The sequence below is a fragment of the Nelumbo nucifera genome, chromosome 2 (genome assembly GCF_055504915.1).
Source record: "Nelumbo nucifera cultivar China Antique chromosome 2, China Antique-T2T, whole genome shotgun sequence".
Lineage (NCBI taxonomy): Eukaryota > Viridiplantae > Streptophyta > Magnoliopsida > Proteales > Nelumbonaceae > Nelumbo > Nelumbo nucifera.
This window is the reverse complement of record NC_142650.1, coordinates 29,117,777-29,133,640: the sequence shown is the minus strand read 5'-3', so window position 1 is coordinate 29,133,640 and position 15,864 is coordinate 29,117,777. Positions and strand designations below refer to the sequence as shown.

General features: G+C 39.6%; 2 protein-coding genes across 2 annotated transcripts in view; one reads left to right on the top strand and one right to left on the bottom strand.

The window, feature by feature from the left end:
- Positions 1 to 6,022: 6,022 nt before the first annotated feature.
- Positions 6,023 to 15,864, bottom strand: part of LOC104588594 (protein S-acyltransferase 24-like) — a 28,954-nt gene continuing 19,112 nt past the window's right edge. Inside the window, 9 exon segments of the mRNA XM_010246594.3 lie at positions 6,023 to 6,229; positions 6,232 to 6,625; positions 6,898 to 7,046; positions 7,173 to 7,251; positions 7,832 to 7,930; positions 8,040 to 8,117; positions 8,237 to 8,294; positions 9,872 to 9,971; positions 10,064 to 10,202. Coding sequence (XP_010244896.2) covers positions 6,207 to 6,229; positions 6,232 to 6,625; positions 6,898 to 7,046; positions 7,173 to 7,251; positions 7,832 to 7,930; positions 8,040 to 8,117; positions 8,237 to 8,294; positions 9,872 to 9,971; positions 10,064 to 10,202 — 1,119 coding nt within the window. The 3' untranslated portion in view covers positions 6,023 to 6,206.
- On the top strand, positions 12,811 to 15,340 carry LOC148802032 (uncharacterized). The gene is made up of 2 exons (XM_088898533.1): positions 12,811 to 14,979; positions 15,042 to 15,340. Exons 1-2 carry the CDS (start codon positions 12,949 to 12,951, stop codon positions 15,192 to 15,194), a joined length of 2,184 nt encoding a protein of 727 aa, XP_088754659.1. The 5' UTR covers positions 12,811 to 12,948; the 3' UTR covers positions 15,195 to 15,340.

The window sequence follows — 15,864 nt, the reverse complement described above, 5'->3', positions numbered from 1 at the left end:
AGGTTCGTCAGGTTGATGCTTCGGGAGAAGATCAGATAAGGCCCAACGGAGAGAGGAATAGGTCCCACATCGCTTTTATTATTATTTTTATTTGCTTTCTCCAATTACTAATAGCGGAACGCGCCCCCAGTGATGCTTTGGAAGATCAGGGACGCAAAGTTTCATACGTGCTTTTTATTTTAAATAATTAAATTGTTGATTATGATGACTTGGACGAGTCGCGAGTTTGGTGGCCTGACTGGGATCATGGAATGCATATTCGAGATATGGGCCCCACGGAATTAGCCACGTGTTTGATATTAAGAAGATGGTGACCATTACAGTCGAAGGTCCCATTAAAAGATCTACACACGAAATCAGCATATTTGGGCTTTATTTTTTACCTTCAAAAGAGGCTTATGAACTTTTCTTCTCCACCTTTCACACATCATCAAAGTTCAAAAATCAAAACCACGATTATTTTTTGCCCTTGCCCACTTGGCAAAACACGTGGGATCCGCTATAAATAAATATCTACAACAGGCTATAAAACCAATCAAGAGTGAACACGTCAGTGATATAATAGATATTGATTGTAGCACATTCGAGTGGTTTTAATAAAAATAAAGCTTGTTTGATTTAGGGTTTATCCGGCTTAGATGAAAGTTGGAAATTTTAACGCTGCAAATGGAATAGAACGGTTAAATTAATATTTGATTTCAAAAGAATTTCATTTACTCATATTGAACCGGACATCGTTAATAGATTCAACTTCAATGTATTAATAAAATAAACTGAAATTGATTTTAATTTGTAGAACATGGACCCGTGACTGTTCAGTGAAGAACTGAAGATACAACATTATATTCAAGCCAGCTTTATTAATTGATATAATACATATTTTTTTAAGTTAAGTAGGTATAACTATATATATATATATATATATATATTTAAAATAATATTGGATTAGATATGGGTGGATTCATATTCAATTAAGACTTTGACAAAAAGGGACCCTCTAATGCCCTGACCCCGAGTCCTTTGCTTGTTTCAAACCAGACTTCTAATCGAAGTTCTATTAATCAATTAAGCAAATTAGAAAAATTAGTTTTTTCAATGGTACAAAAAGTAGGGAAAAGTTAGGCAAAGTTTGTCTTAGGTTTAGAAAATCTAAACTTGAACAGGAAGTCAAGAACCAAGCTTAAAGGCGATTCAGATTGTACATAACTCACTTGTCTGTTGTGCTTTTCTTCCAACAATGGATAAAATGTGCTTCTGTATAATTGTCTTTTTTGGGGTTACAAGTGTTTTCAAAAATTTCCATGAAATCCCAAAGTCATGACTTTTACTTCCTCTACCTGTCATAAGTATTTGCTCTTTTTAAACAAATTGGACTCAAATTTGTATCCAAATTAGGAGAAGGAATCCTACCCAGCTGGTAATGCTGGTGATTTTAGTTCCCACTGACTAGAATTGAGATGGTTTCCAGCCTTCATCCTCTCCACCCCAACTCTGCATGGCCAAAAAGAACTATCAACAAGCTCTGTTAAGCTTTTTTTTTTTTTTTTTTAAGTGAGCTCCGTTAAGTTTGTTTTCTGTAATTAAACAAATAGAAAAGCTAAAGTGGATTCAATGGGGATGATGAAAAATACCAGCTTGGTATGACCTGATCAGAGCTTCATGGTGGTCCCATGTTTCAAAAGCATGCCTTTGGGAATTGGATGATGGTTCAGAGATTTCTTTGAAAATGTAAATATAGTTTAAGGAAGACCCATCCTTGAAAGGAATGATCTGCAGATAGAATGAGAGAATAAGCAGCAGCCATGGTCAATGCTTTGAAAGGTATTCTTTACCTTTTTTTCTTAATGGAATCTAGATCATATTAAGACACCTAAGGAGGTGCTCCATTCATGGGCTCATATGGCCCCCACTGATAAGCATGAGAATGCGGGTTCAAATCCAAGAGTGTCTACTTTGTACAAAAAAAATTCAAAGTTAGAATCATATCCAATCTATCCCTCCCTAGACCCGAGATAGCCGGGGGCCAGCATTGGAAATGGCCTTTTTAGGGGGTCCAAATTCACCCCTTAACATAGTTCTATAGAGAGCTTATATGGAGGACTCTGATCAGTAGAAGTTAAAATTCCCCATTTGAGGAATTGTTTGGATTTGTCACAACAAACCCTCCAACTGGACGGAGAAAATATCTAGAAACCTCAAGATATTTTAGTGATTTCGTGACTAAAGTCTTTCACATTTGAGAACAAAAAGTACTGTACCACCATTCCTTTAATATAATGATAAAAGAGTGAATAAAGAATGTGACGACAGAAAACAATTTGCAAGTTGTATATTGTATATGTTGAAAGATTGGTAGGTCTGTTGATTCATCAAATTCATTATTGCAAGACTGATAAAGTATTTGAGACTCAAGAATAAGATATATGGGTTAAGTTTGTCAGATATTTGTATCCTTCCCACCAAACAAAGGCAAAAATAATGCATGCCCTGTATCTCGCAGCATGAAAGAGCTAGCAGGCCAGGGCCACAGCAATGATTATTAGGGATGGAACAGATAGACCCCGTCTCCCTGTCTGAGATAGCAGACCCTCATCACTTGAGGTAAAAGATTCAGTTCCAATGGCTTACCTATATTCTTCTTCTTCAATAGCTTTTTATTCTCTAGCATATCACGTGAAAGTCCATCAAGTTTAAGGTGTAGACAAATATAGGCCCATTCATACTTGGTGCTTAAATTTAATTAACTATAATGAGGACGATAAGAATTGAACACTAGAACATTTGAGGCTCTGATACCATCTCAAAAATCATTCAACCTAAAAAATTAAGCTATTAGGTGAAGTCCCTCAATAGATTTTTATTCTTTATTGTGTATTAAATTAAATTTATTGTTTTTATAATTTGCATACATATTCCACCTCTTGATACAAACCGTTGTTACCTTGTTATAAGATTTGCTTCATCAATGATCGAAGGTGCAACATGTGGTTTTTTAGCAGTGCTGTTAGACGTGGACCAGATTAGATGGTTGAACCAGCGGCAATTTTTTGCCTTGTCTGAATCTGAGTCAAACTTTATCTATCAAACAATGGGCTGCAACTTGGGCCAGGTTAACCCGCACCCAACACACACAAAAAAAAGGTTGGATTGGATTGGGCCGGATTGATGTTTGAATTAGGGTTGAAAAGCATGAAGCCAACTTCATATTGTATTAAGATTGAAGTCCCAACTAACCCAAACCCAAATTCTTATTTGTATGTATATATGTATAAATATTGGGTTAGACTATGAGATGAAAAGACATGACACTAGAAAAACTTATAAGTAATAACCCATCAACTGGAATTATAGAAGTAACTATGGGCTTTCATCCAAATTCCCAAGGGTTTGATTGGTCAAAGTCTTTCTGATATCATGTCTTTCCGGCATCATAAAATTTCCCATAAATATTATATAGTCATTAGACCTGTTCAAGGGACACTCTTTGGACTCTGTCTATGAACATTTTACACTACTTCAGACACAAGCTTTGTGCTTGTCCCATTAAAAATTTGACAAAAACTAAGCCCAAGTCTAACCCATGAACATGTATTTATGTATATAAATCCTTTTATCTATAACAATGTTAAAACTGAATTGACCTAATCTTTTTGAGACTAGGAATAGAAAAAATACAGAACCAATCAGGTTGAGTTAGGATTGATAAGCCATAAGTTTAGATTGGGGCAAGGTTCAAAGTATCGACACGTATCAACCCGTATCGGCCAATACGTATCATGCCAATGGCTTCCAGATATGCCCTCATAGGGGTTGTACCGGGTCAGACCATGGTTCAGAATGTTAGACAATGTATGCCCTTAGCTCCAATCAGATTGATGTACTTGATGGCATTTATTGTAAATGAATAAAAGTACATAATTAATTCATGTGTTTTGGCATGTTTCTGTGTAATATCCTTAAACTGGACACTTATGAGACTCGTGACTTATGAGACTCGTGTTAGTTTAGAATTTTCACAGCCATTGAATAGATCTGGGGAGATTTATCCTGCCAAGACTAACATTGATGTGATGCCAAGTTGGTTGAGTGGCTTGTCTCAACTGCTAGGGTGAGACCTGAGGTGCATGCAGTGTGGGTTTTCTTTAAACCCTAAGCCGAACTGAAATTCTAGTATTGCCCTATACCTTAGAGATAGATGGGCAAAACTGAAATGTTACACCTGACCCCTACACTTGATTATGGTACTGCACTAGGTGTCGGATTGGGCTATATTTGATATGCCGATCAGTGAGATCCTTAGAAAGGGTCAAAACCTGGGTATGTTGGGACAGTCCGAGAATTCATCTGAGTGGGTGATCATAGTGACATGACCAATCCCTTTGTTAGACAAAGTGAACGATTGAGGATGCACTCTCTCTAATGGAAACCTAAGCTGCTAGCAATTGATTTCAAATGTTGAAATTTGTTTTTGCAAAATATATTTATATAGAGATATACATATATATATTATGGTTTCAAAATGTTTGCAAAATGTTTTAATTCCCGGGATCCATGTGAGTAGAGAGTGCAACATTGTTCCTTGCAGCCGAAGGAGATGTCCTCTTTTGTTAGGTAATATTTGATCATTATGAATTGAGAGGTTAAGTGTAAGACCATTGAGGATAATACTTGATGGGATAATCTTGCATCTACCCACAGTCCTTAAGTTTTTATAAGGTGGCTGGACCAAAGGACCATTTAGTGTAAATGTTGGGCTCATTAAAAGCTCATGGTAATGGACTCAGGGGTTCATTGTCTCCTATAATGAATTCAGCCAGTCCTTGTAACAAAGGCTGGGTTGAACCCATGTGGCTGATGTGTAGATCGATGTAAAGGTCCCACGCCATACAAAGAAAACTCATTTGGTAGCAGGTTAAAGGTGAAAGTGAGCACATAGGCTTAATGGGCCTAAAGCCCAATTTGAACTGGGCTTAAGTCAGTTAATTAAAAGGGGCTAAATCTGATTTATAATCTGATTAGGATTAGTTGAAAGATAAGTCTTATCTATTTAAGAGTCCAAATCCAAATATCAGATTTGGATCAAGAAACTCTCTTCTAATTATATTAGGAGGCAGATCCAAAGAAAACTATAAATAGGGGGCGAATTCCTTAGTTTTACATACAGCAATCTATAGAATTCTCCCTTTGTTCTTACTATTTCTACCCAGTTTGATCTCCACCTGTGGAACTGATCAAGAAGAATTCTTGATATTGTTTATTGACTAAAGAAACGATCTTAAGTCGTGCTCACCAACCATTTACTCCATTCTTGTTGAAGAATTCAGTTCTTGCTGAAGAATTCAGTTCTTACTGAAGAACCGTCCTACTGATCCTGCTTCACTACGCATTGTGTCATCTTCAGTGGAAGCAGGTTTTGGTTCATCCTTGGGCGTGAACACTTTCATTGAGAGTTACTACTACTTTGTATCAGGTATATCCCTCTCTTCCCTTTGGTTTCAGATCTGATCCAATTTTGTTTCAAGAATTATCCTTGAAAATACAGTTTTCTAAATTAGGGAATGTGATTCTCAAACAGGAGAGATAAATTTTTGAAATTTCGCCCAACTTTTCTACAAGGTTCAATCATGTATATGATAGATCTCTCATCCCTTCACAGAAGATAGTCAAAACTTAAACAGACCCCTCTGAACCAATTTTGAAAAAAATAAATAAATAAATAAAACATAAAAAAACACCAACACAGGCCCATGTTGATATTTAGAACTTTGGGTTAGGGGTTCAATAACTCAAGTCAAGTTAGGCTTGGTTTCAAGCAGAAATAACCCAGCCCAATTTGCATCCCTACTGGACAAGCATGAAGCACTGGTTGCAAACGTAGGGCGTTGTGTGAGGTGAAACCCAATAACGGCCGGCCCTATGAAACCAACCCCCCAAACCAGGCCCTCTATTAGCACGAATCCTCCCATGGCTATAAATCAACCACTGATCAGAGATGCCTTTTTTTTTCAATTTGAGGAATATATTACAAGTTTACAACAACTAAAGACAATTTTATGAACGGAAAAAGTAAAATTTCACAAAGCATGAAACCTCTAAAAGACTGAGGGAACTAATCGGTGTATGCACACAAACAATTACAGTTGCAAAAGACTACAACTCACCTCCTATGGAATAGGGATTTTATCGGTGTACAAAAAATTTTAATATCATGATACTACAACAGAGCGCTGTTCCTTCCAAGGCCAATACCTAACCCTAGTGGGAAACCATTTCCCTTCCCATGACTATTGTGATTGTGCTGAGAAGAGTTTATGCGGCCATTATTTGGTCTAGTGTTCTTCGGATCCACATCAGTGGAGACATGGCCGTTGGTGTTGACATGATGAGAATGATTCCCTCCCTCTTGCAAATTTGAACACCTTGTCATTTGTATCATCCCAGTCTCTTCAGAATGGTTTGATTCTTCAACAAACTCCACGTCCTCATTATATCCATTGATCAAGAAATCTGAACAGTTTTTCTTGACGCCACGATCATATGGGTTTCTGAAATGACCACTTGGGCCTCTAAGATAGCCATACCGCATCGCATTTGCCATTTCGTTTGTTGTGATGTTGCGAGATATCTGCAACCATTCAGAAGTGATTGTATATTAGCACAAGACTTGCAAAGCAGAGGCATCAAGAATCACATGAAATAAAATAGATGCCTAAGACCGTTTCAGTATAGATTAACTAAACACCATGATTATTTGATTTTCCCAAGTTCACCCTGCTTGGTGTTGCATCTTGATGAAAACTGAATTGAATTATGCAACTAAAGACAGTGACTTCAATTGTGTCGAAAGCCACAAATATAAAATACTACCTTAGATGGTATATCCGTATATGCACATACCTGAGAAGCTTGTACAATAGTCAACACAGCCACACCAAAGAAGAGGAAGAAATCCACAATGAGAAATGACATAGCCCCAATATGTTGAGTGCTGACGTAGCTCATCCATGCTCCAAAAGAAGATGGAGCAGTTGGATCCTTCAATACTCCTGCATTTAAGACAATTCTTTCATTGCCAGAAACATATTCACGGAAAAGTCTTTATTTCTTCCCAGAAGATGAAGCTAATAAGTAATAATGTTGCCCAACTAAATCAATTAAAGTAGGACACATACTTAAAAAAGCAACTGCACCAGTAATCAGCATTGCAGAAATTTCTAGAATAAGAAACATGAAGAAATCCCATTTGTTTTTCTGCATCACAAATAAATAGATGGTTATTGTTCATTCTCAAGAGAGGAAAAGTGAACTACCAGTTGGATTTTCAGCAGTGCGCCCCAACCATCCCTACATATTATGTATATTCAGTATAAAAGGAATAATGACCCAATGAATCCCACGTAGGAATTACTATTGTCTTCAACAAGTCCAACCTTCTGAATATGCCAATATTTGGAAGACCAGCCAAATGTCATATCTAATGGGGGGCAGAGATTCCAGATCATGGTCAGATCTCATAGGTTAAATCCATACCCAACGCACGTATACATTCACAACTGATTATGGGTTGGATCCTAAAAGGAAAAATGTAAAGAGGCAGAAATAATCTATACCCAGTCCAAAATATGAAGAGATTTCTTTTTTTTGCATACAGGCCAACTTTAGCTTTAGGGTGGATGTGACCTTTGTGAAATCCATTTCATGCCATATTGCTGTTTAAGACCTTGGCAGACCATCTTTGATCTATTTCATGATAGCCTACCTGACAGTTGTCTTTCATCTATTCTTAAAGTTTCAGAAGAACCTGAACAGGCAAATGGTCAGTAGGAAGCACCTTGCCAATACAATTTGACACCCAAGGGCAGTGATGGTCAAACTGTTCAACACAACGATCACATGTGGAACAATGCTTTGCACGAAGAGGCCTGACGATCTAAAAAGAAAAGAAAATTGAAAATACATCAGATTTATCAAAGTTAATTAACTGCTGTTCAAAGAAACCAACTGCATACACAGGAATGAGAACCAGAAGTGGATGCCACCTTGCATGTTGCACAGAGCTGAGACCAATTCCCAGCCATCAAAGCAGGATGGTTTAACTCAGTCTTCAATAATGGTTCCTACAAAAAGATTAGAGGTGAAATGTGTCGTGATTCTTCTTTTTTTTTTTTTTTGGGGGGGGGGGGGAGGGGGACAAAAATGATGGGGATAAACATTGGTTGTTATGAATGCAACTTACATCATCTTTCTGACCTTGAGAATCATGCATATTCATTCTGATGTAACCCGGATCCTTGCTGTGAGAGAAAAAGATAAACAAATATGAGGCCCAAATAGAAAAGAAGTCAAAACATTTTCATTCCAAAATTTTATCTTAGTGTCAACAAAGTAATTTATTGTATAGATGTTCAAAAAATGATATCTCTTGTTCCCCTGCATTGCATATCTCTGCAATTATTTACAGGTATGAAAACAGCCACTAATCCCCTACTCAGCCCCACCTTATTCAATCTAGCATATCATCAAGGTAGAGATCACAATAACATTTTCTGAGCTACATTACATGGATGAAAGCATAACCGTCAGAATAGGACATGGTATAAGGTTAAGCAAACAAAAACTGATAATACTAAATAACAAACTTAATAGATTCACTATTCATGTCAAAAGTTATACTATAAAAGATCAAGGTTCTTCAGTGACATATTACAAATATAAAAACGAGAAGAGACCCCCCCCCCCCAAGTTTCATGCTAGTTTCAGTGTCCACATGTGTCTGACATGGGTATGATACCTATTTTGAAATTCCCATGCAATAAAAAAGGTATGTAACCAAAAACAAATAAAAAAGAAACTGTAAAGCAGCATGTGAGATAATATAACAATCCCAAAGATCAAGAACAGCAACAATAAATTAAAATTTACAAACAAGAGAACATTTAGGTCCAACCAAGCAACAGAAATGTGAGATTAAAGCTTCCTGCCATGGTGTCATAGAGATGTTAATAACTTGGTGGTTCTTAAGCTAGAATGGATAACACCTACTGAAAGATTATATATTGAAATTCTTACTCAAAACACCATACTTTTTTGTTTTCTTTTCTTTTTTCTTTTTTCCCTACAAGGACAAGGTCTATTGTATCATTATAATATTAACAACCCACATGGTTAATAGGTATAAACTGGTGCATAGTTAACTATAAGATCACATAGTTACTGGACACCAATTGCCTTTTAAACAGGATCAAGTTCAACCTATGTAGACAGCTTTCAGAAGTCAGACAACTTCAGATTGAAGACATCAGTAATTCTTACCAATGTTTTAAAAACCAACCAAGAACTGGAACCACTTTGGCCACCAGTTTCCAGGCCAATGGTTCGATCATTCGTCCAAACTGATCAGCCCATGATGTTTTAAAAAGATAAAAAAAAATAATTACAATAAAATTTGGCCCGAAAACTGTTGTCTAGTCAACAGTTTGACTGCCCAGGTCAGTGGGTCACTGACCACTTCAACGGTTTTTGAGAAAATAACAGTTTGAGGTTAAAATGGAACTGGTATCCTGACCGGTTTCCGGGCTGAACAATCCAACCATCCAGGTCAACAAGAGTTCGAAAACCTTGATTCTTACTACTATAAGATGGTTAAAACTGAGGGTGTGTCCCTTTGTTACTCTAACATCTAAAACAAAGGAATTTTTCCAGCTCATACTGCTAGAAGATGAGTTACTTTTAACTACACAAAATCAAAAACAAAATAGAACCTGCACTCTCTATGTATTTCCATTGTTAAACTAATTTAGTTTCTGAAGTTCTATTTTTTTTCATCAGTGTTTCTAAAGTCCTATATCAAGAAAAGGTCCAAACAGCATACCTGCTACACCTATAAAACAATACCAGTCCAGAAGTTGCGAGGAAAACTCCCAACCAGGCAAAAAGGCCAAAAGCAGCTGTTAACTTTGGTAGATTTGATGCTGCAGTCAAAAAGAAACAACAGAAATAAGCATAAGACATTCACGTTAGAGAGAAAGTATAACATTTATATGCAAGGACCACAGTAATATACCCATAATGACTGAATGAAGATAGGTGATGATTAATATAAGGATTATACACCAAAGAACAGGTGCAAGCCCTAGCTTTGAAAGTTTTCCAAGGCGAGTGTTGCCATCACATCGTTTATCAAGCAACCTTCTTGCATTTCCCTGCAGAATCATATATGTCAGAAAATATAAAAGACACTACAGGAGATCGGTTGCAACAAAGACAATAAATAGTCCCAGTAATTGCATTGAGAAATAAGCTAACACCAACATGGAAACTAATATTATGTTCCAGAAGTAATTGAAAAACTGTGCATTTACAATCTAGAAGAAAGATTAAGAGAACTCCTCAATGGCATATTGATAGTAATTAATAAGATATTTTCACCTAAAATCTTGGTTTGGAAGTAGCTTGCAATTGTTAGGAGATGATTAGTTTATATTTAATATTCTTGATATGTCTCATACAATAGCTAATAAAACTATTTTATTGGTAAAGGGACAAACAAAGATACAAACCAGTAGAGTAAAAAGAACATAGGGCCACAAAAGCCTGAAACATTGAAGTGGTATGCCATACAAATATACAGAAAAATCACCTACACCAGAAAGATAGACCCCTAGTACATAGTACAAACCTTTCTACTTGCACCCTCTTGAGCAAGATTATCTGCAACCAAGTTCACACATCCCAGAACCCAAAAGAAATAAAAAAAAGGAAAAAAAGAAACGATCAGTCTGTACCAAATATCAACTCTCTAAGGGGACGACTAATTTTTTTTATAGGAAACATGATCAAGAGTCAAGACTAAGGTGATAGCCAAGTCTTCCTCAATGAGAATCCTCTTGTAGCCTTGAGGAAGACATAACCTCTTTGAAGAGGGATGAATGTTTTTCCCCTTGCTATAAAAAATAGAAAAGAAAAAGAAACAGAAAGAAATAAAGAAATTAAAGCTGCAAGGTGCCAACCAGTGGGTTGGTAAGGTCTCCTGCTGGTCGTAGCGAAGACTTCAGATCCAATCCCACCTGCACCTGGGTTGGGGGGTTATGGGTTGGGGGATGTGCTACCCCTGTTGTTAGCCCTTCAAAAGAAATCAAAAAATAAATAAATAAATAAATCAAAGCTCAGTTCTAACCAAACTATCAAGGGCATTAACACCTTATTTCACACGTTATGATGACCCAGTCACCCAGGAGCATTGATAACTTATTCAATGATTAAGAGAAGTATGAGTATGTACAACTGCCAAGCAACCCGAAAAGTGACCACGGTCAAACCCTATTTCTATAACTTTTAACATAAATCAGATTGTGTATATCCTTTCCCTTATTTGTACATCATAAAACAGTCCTCGAAAATAGCTGATTGTCAAAATGCCAAAGGGCCCAAAACTTCCCACAGGCCACACCATCTCCTCTAGGTCACTGACCATGTTTTTTTCAGTAAGATGGAAGAGGACTACAATCCCGGGGGTATCACATCTCCGGTAATTTTCAAACCCATTATCCTCCCACTGCTTAAATGGACCTCTTTTCTTAGATTCTCCAATTTTGTTCTCAAGATTTCATGGACTCCTTCCCATGCAAAGGCTTATAAGTTCAATATATCCCCATGACAAACCATACTCTGATCTTGATTCCTCAACCAATGCCTGGGTATGGTTGGCTGGAAGTTGTATATTATAAATAAGTAACCAAAATCAAGTAAACTGTAAGATGACTCCATTGAATGGTAAAGCTTACTTTGTCACCCATTATTCGGGTGCTCAGGAGATTGACAACATTAATATAATCAGATTTTTTACTTATCCAACAAAAACAAAGAACTTGAGAAGGATCATTAATATCTTCCAGTGACTTTGTTGCTTACATCCTACTGTTGGGAAAAAAATGTATGTTGCTAACATCTGTTCTCTCTTTTAGTAAATAATGCATTATTTGTATCGGAAAAAAAGAGAAGTATAAGAATTATGACAGAAAGCACAAAAAGAAAAGGTGGATCCATGCAAATAGCTTTATATTGATATCATATCACTGCTACACAAAAAAATCCCTCAACTTGGCCAAATCATCCTTGATATGGCAAGGAAAATGCCAGAAACGAATAGTCATTCTGAGGTATCCACAGTTTGGCTCTTTCGATGATGGTTTTGCATCATAAAACTGAGATCTTCAAACTGAGAAAATAAAATGCAACCAAAGAGATCTTCAACACATATATTACTAGGAGAGAAGAATAAACATATTCCAATCACACATGAGTATGACTCAAAGGAGGAATGATGTTATGGACGCCTTCCTCGGGAAGACGTACCATCGCCGCCGGCAGCAACAGGCCCCAGGCCCACCGCCAGCAGCAGCAAGGATTCAGTGATGCTCATCCTACCCAGTTCGGCAACAGCAGCCTTATCTAGATTAGATTAGCTCATTTTGCTTGTTCTTATCTCTTATCTTATCTTGTTAATAGCTTATCAGATTAGGATTAGCTTAGCTTATCTTATCTTGTTAGTAGCTTATCAGATTAGGATTAGCTTATCTTATCAGATTAGGATTAGCTTAGCTTATCTTATCTTATCTTGTTAGTAGCTTATCAGATTAGGATTAGCTTATCTTATCCTTAGCAAGATAAAACTGGAAGTCTCCCTATTCAGCAAGGAGACTCCCTTTGATTAGGACTCTTGTAATCTCCTATTTAAGGAGACCCCATTATTGAATGAGATATCAAATTATTCAGTCAAGAGTGAGTTAGGAGAGTTGGTGATCTCTTGGACAAATCACCGAAGGTGCCAAGATAGGTTCATCACGAGCAGGAAGGAACAAGGGAAAACAGGAGGTTTTCCCCGTGGACCGACCCGTGACGAGATCCTATTCCCGGGCCCGCAACAACTTGGTATCAGAGCAAGGCGTCATGGGAGATCTGGAGCAGCTACCTTTCAGGGTCCACGACCTCGAGCACCAACTCGTGGAGACCAGCTCCGAAGTTCGTGAGATCAAAGGTGAAGTGCGAGAACTGCGACGACTAATGGAGATGTTTCTTTCCAGCAGGGAAAGGAACTCTGACGGAGGAACAGCAGCTAACGACCGCCGGCCAAATCTGCCAGAGTCTTCCGGCGAACAGCAGTCCGTCGGCCATGGAGCAACCATCATCCCCAAGTACAGCAGGCTGGAGTTCCCATCGTACAACGGCAACGGAGACCCCCTAGGCTGGCTGTATCGCTGCAAGCAGTTCTTCCGGAATCAACGGACAAATGACCAGGACAAGGTAAGCCTAGCCGCCTTTCATTTAACAGAAGAAGCACAGCTTTGGTTTTATCGGTTAGAGCAAGAAGAACCCGGGCTCAGTTGGCCCCAGTTTAAATCCTATTGCCTTCTTCGGTTCGGACCCCCATTGACCAGCAACCCACTGGGCGAGCTAATTAACCTTAAACAGACCGGAACAGTTGCTGAATACCAGCGACAGTTCCAAACCCTCCTCGCGAGGGCATCCTCCGTGCGACCAGACCAGCAAGTCGATATGTTCACAGCAGGGTTAGCAGAACCCCTGCGAGTTGATGTCGAGATGCAGAATCCCCCAAATTTGGTCACAGCCATGAACTTAGCCCGCGCATTTGAGCGCAAGCTGCAGCTCAGCCGCGGAATTTTTAATGTGGGTCGTCCACCGAACTCGTGGGTGCCCCCAAGACCAGCAGCAACGACCCCCTCTTCTGCTACCAGCCGGGAAATGAAGCCTCCCACGACCACCACCTCTAGAGTAGTGACAAGTACAGGCAGTAACATGGTCACTCCTCCCATCAAGCGCTTGACCAGGGCAGAAATGGCAGAGCGCCGAGCGAGAGGTCAATGTTTCAACTGTGATGACCTCTACTCGGCAGGACATAGATGCAAGAGGCTTTTTTGCCTTCTCATAGATGAGCAAGAGGAGGAGGAAGGGGAACCCGTCACATTCGAACCAGAGATCTCTCTCCATGCGATCACCGGTATTAAAACCTCTCAAACCATGCAGTTACAGGCACAGATCACAGGTCAGCCGGTGTGCATTCTCGTCGATTCAGGGAGCACACACAACTTCATAAGTGAACATGCAGCTCTGCAGTTAAAACTACCAATGGAACTCCGGCCGCGACTACAGGTAGCCGTCGCAAATGGTGAAAAAGTTCACAGTCCAGGGATTTGTAAGGACGTCCCAGTACAGGTCAATTCTGAACTAATTCTTGTTGATTTATTTGTACTCTCATTGGATGGGTTTGATATTGTTCTTGGGGTCAAATGGTTAATTACCCTAGGCCCGATTTTGTGGGACTTCAGCGCACTCACCATGACCTTCCACCTGAATGGCAAGCAAGTTTCATGGCATGGTTGCAAGGTTAAAGAAAAGACACCGCAGGTTCATGCACTCCAGACAGAACCGGCAGCCATGGAAAAACTTCTCGCCGAGTTTTCAGATCTGTTCCAGGAACCGAAGGGCCTTCCCCCTTCCCGAGCTTGCGACCATCGTATTCCTTTGGTGGCGGGTTCAGCACCAGTCGTTGTCAGGCCTTATCGCTACCCTCACTTACAGAAGGATGAGATAGAAAAACAATGTACAGCGATGCTGAACCAAGGGATCATACGCAAAAGTCACTCCCCCTTCTCTTCGCCGGTTCTGTTGGTGGCGAAGCAGGATGGAACGTGGAGGTTCTGTGTTGACTATAGAGAACTCAATGACCGGACGATCAAAGATAAGTTCCCTATTCCCGTTGTTGACGAACTGCTGGACGAGTTGCATGGTGCCCAGTATTTCTCTAAGTTGGACCTCAGGTCCGGATATTTCCAAGTTCGCATGGCTCCCAGTGACGTGAAGAAGACTGCTTTTCGCACCCACCATGGCCACTTCGAATTTTTAGTCATGCCATTCGGACTCTCCAATGCACCATCTATATTTCAGTCACTAATGAACGAGGTATTCCAGCCCCATCTGCGCAAATTTGTTTTAGTTTTCTTTGATGATATCCTCGTTTACAGCAAATCATGGGTAGAGCATGTCCACCATCTGAGGACCGTTTTCGTACTCCTACGCCAACACAGCTTATTCCTAAAACGGTCCAAGTGCTCCTTCGGGGAGCGACAGGTTCTTTACCTCGGCCACATCATCCATGGGCAGGGTGTAACAGTTGATAGTTCCAAGATTCAGGCTATAACAGAATGGCCCAAACCTCAATCCGCCAAGGCCTTACGCGGGTTCCTCAGTTTAACGGGTTACTACCGCAAATTTGTACAGAACTATGGAGTGTTGGCAGCCCCGTTAACCAACCTGTTGAAGAGAAACTCCTTCCGGTGGGACGACGTAGCTGATGAAGCTTTTCTGTCACTGCGAAATGCACTGTCTTCAACCCCTGTCCTGCAATTACCTAATTTCGCCCTCGAATTTACAGTCGAGTGCGATGCTTCCGGAGTGGGTATCGGGGCCGTACTACAGCAGCAAGGGCACCCGATCGCTTTCTTCAGCAGCAGATTGGCTGACCGGCATCTGAAGCTTCCAGCCTATGAGCGCGAACTAATCGGCCTTGCCCGAGCCATCCAGCACTGGAGGCCGTATTTGTGGGGGCGGTCGTTCATCGTCAAAACTGATCATTACAGCCTCAAATACCTGTTAGAGCAGCGTCTCACCACTTCCCCTCAGCAGCATTAGGTTAGCAAACTGCTCGGGTTTGACTTCCGGGTGGAATATAAGGCGGGATCCTCTAATCGCGCAACTGATGCCTTGTCTAGGCGAGAAGAAGACGTGATGGTTCTATGTAGCATTTCCCAACCTCGGATCTCTCTGTTTGATGACATTAAGAAGGCA

What these genes read in the sequence shown, in the direction of transcription:
- LOC148802032 (XM_088898533.1), top strand. Translation starts at nt 12,949, where the DNA reads ATGGGAGATCTGGAGCAGCTACCTTTCAGGGTCCACGACCTCGAGCAC. An exon ending in TTCAGTCACTAATGAACGAG is followed by an intron (nt 14,980 to 15,041) that starts GTATTCCAGCCC and finishes CCTCGTTTACAG; the next exon opens with CAAATCATGGGTAGAGCATG.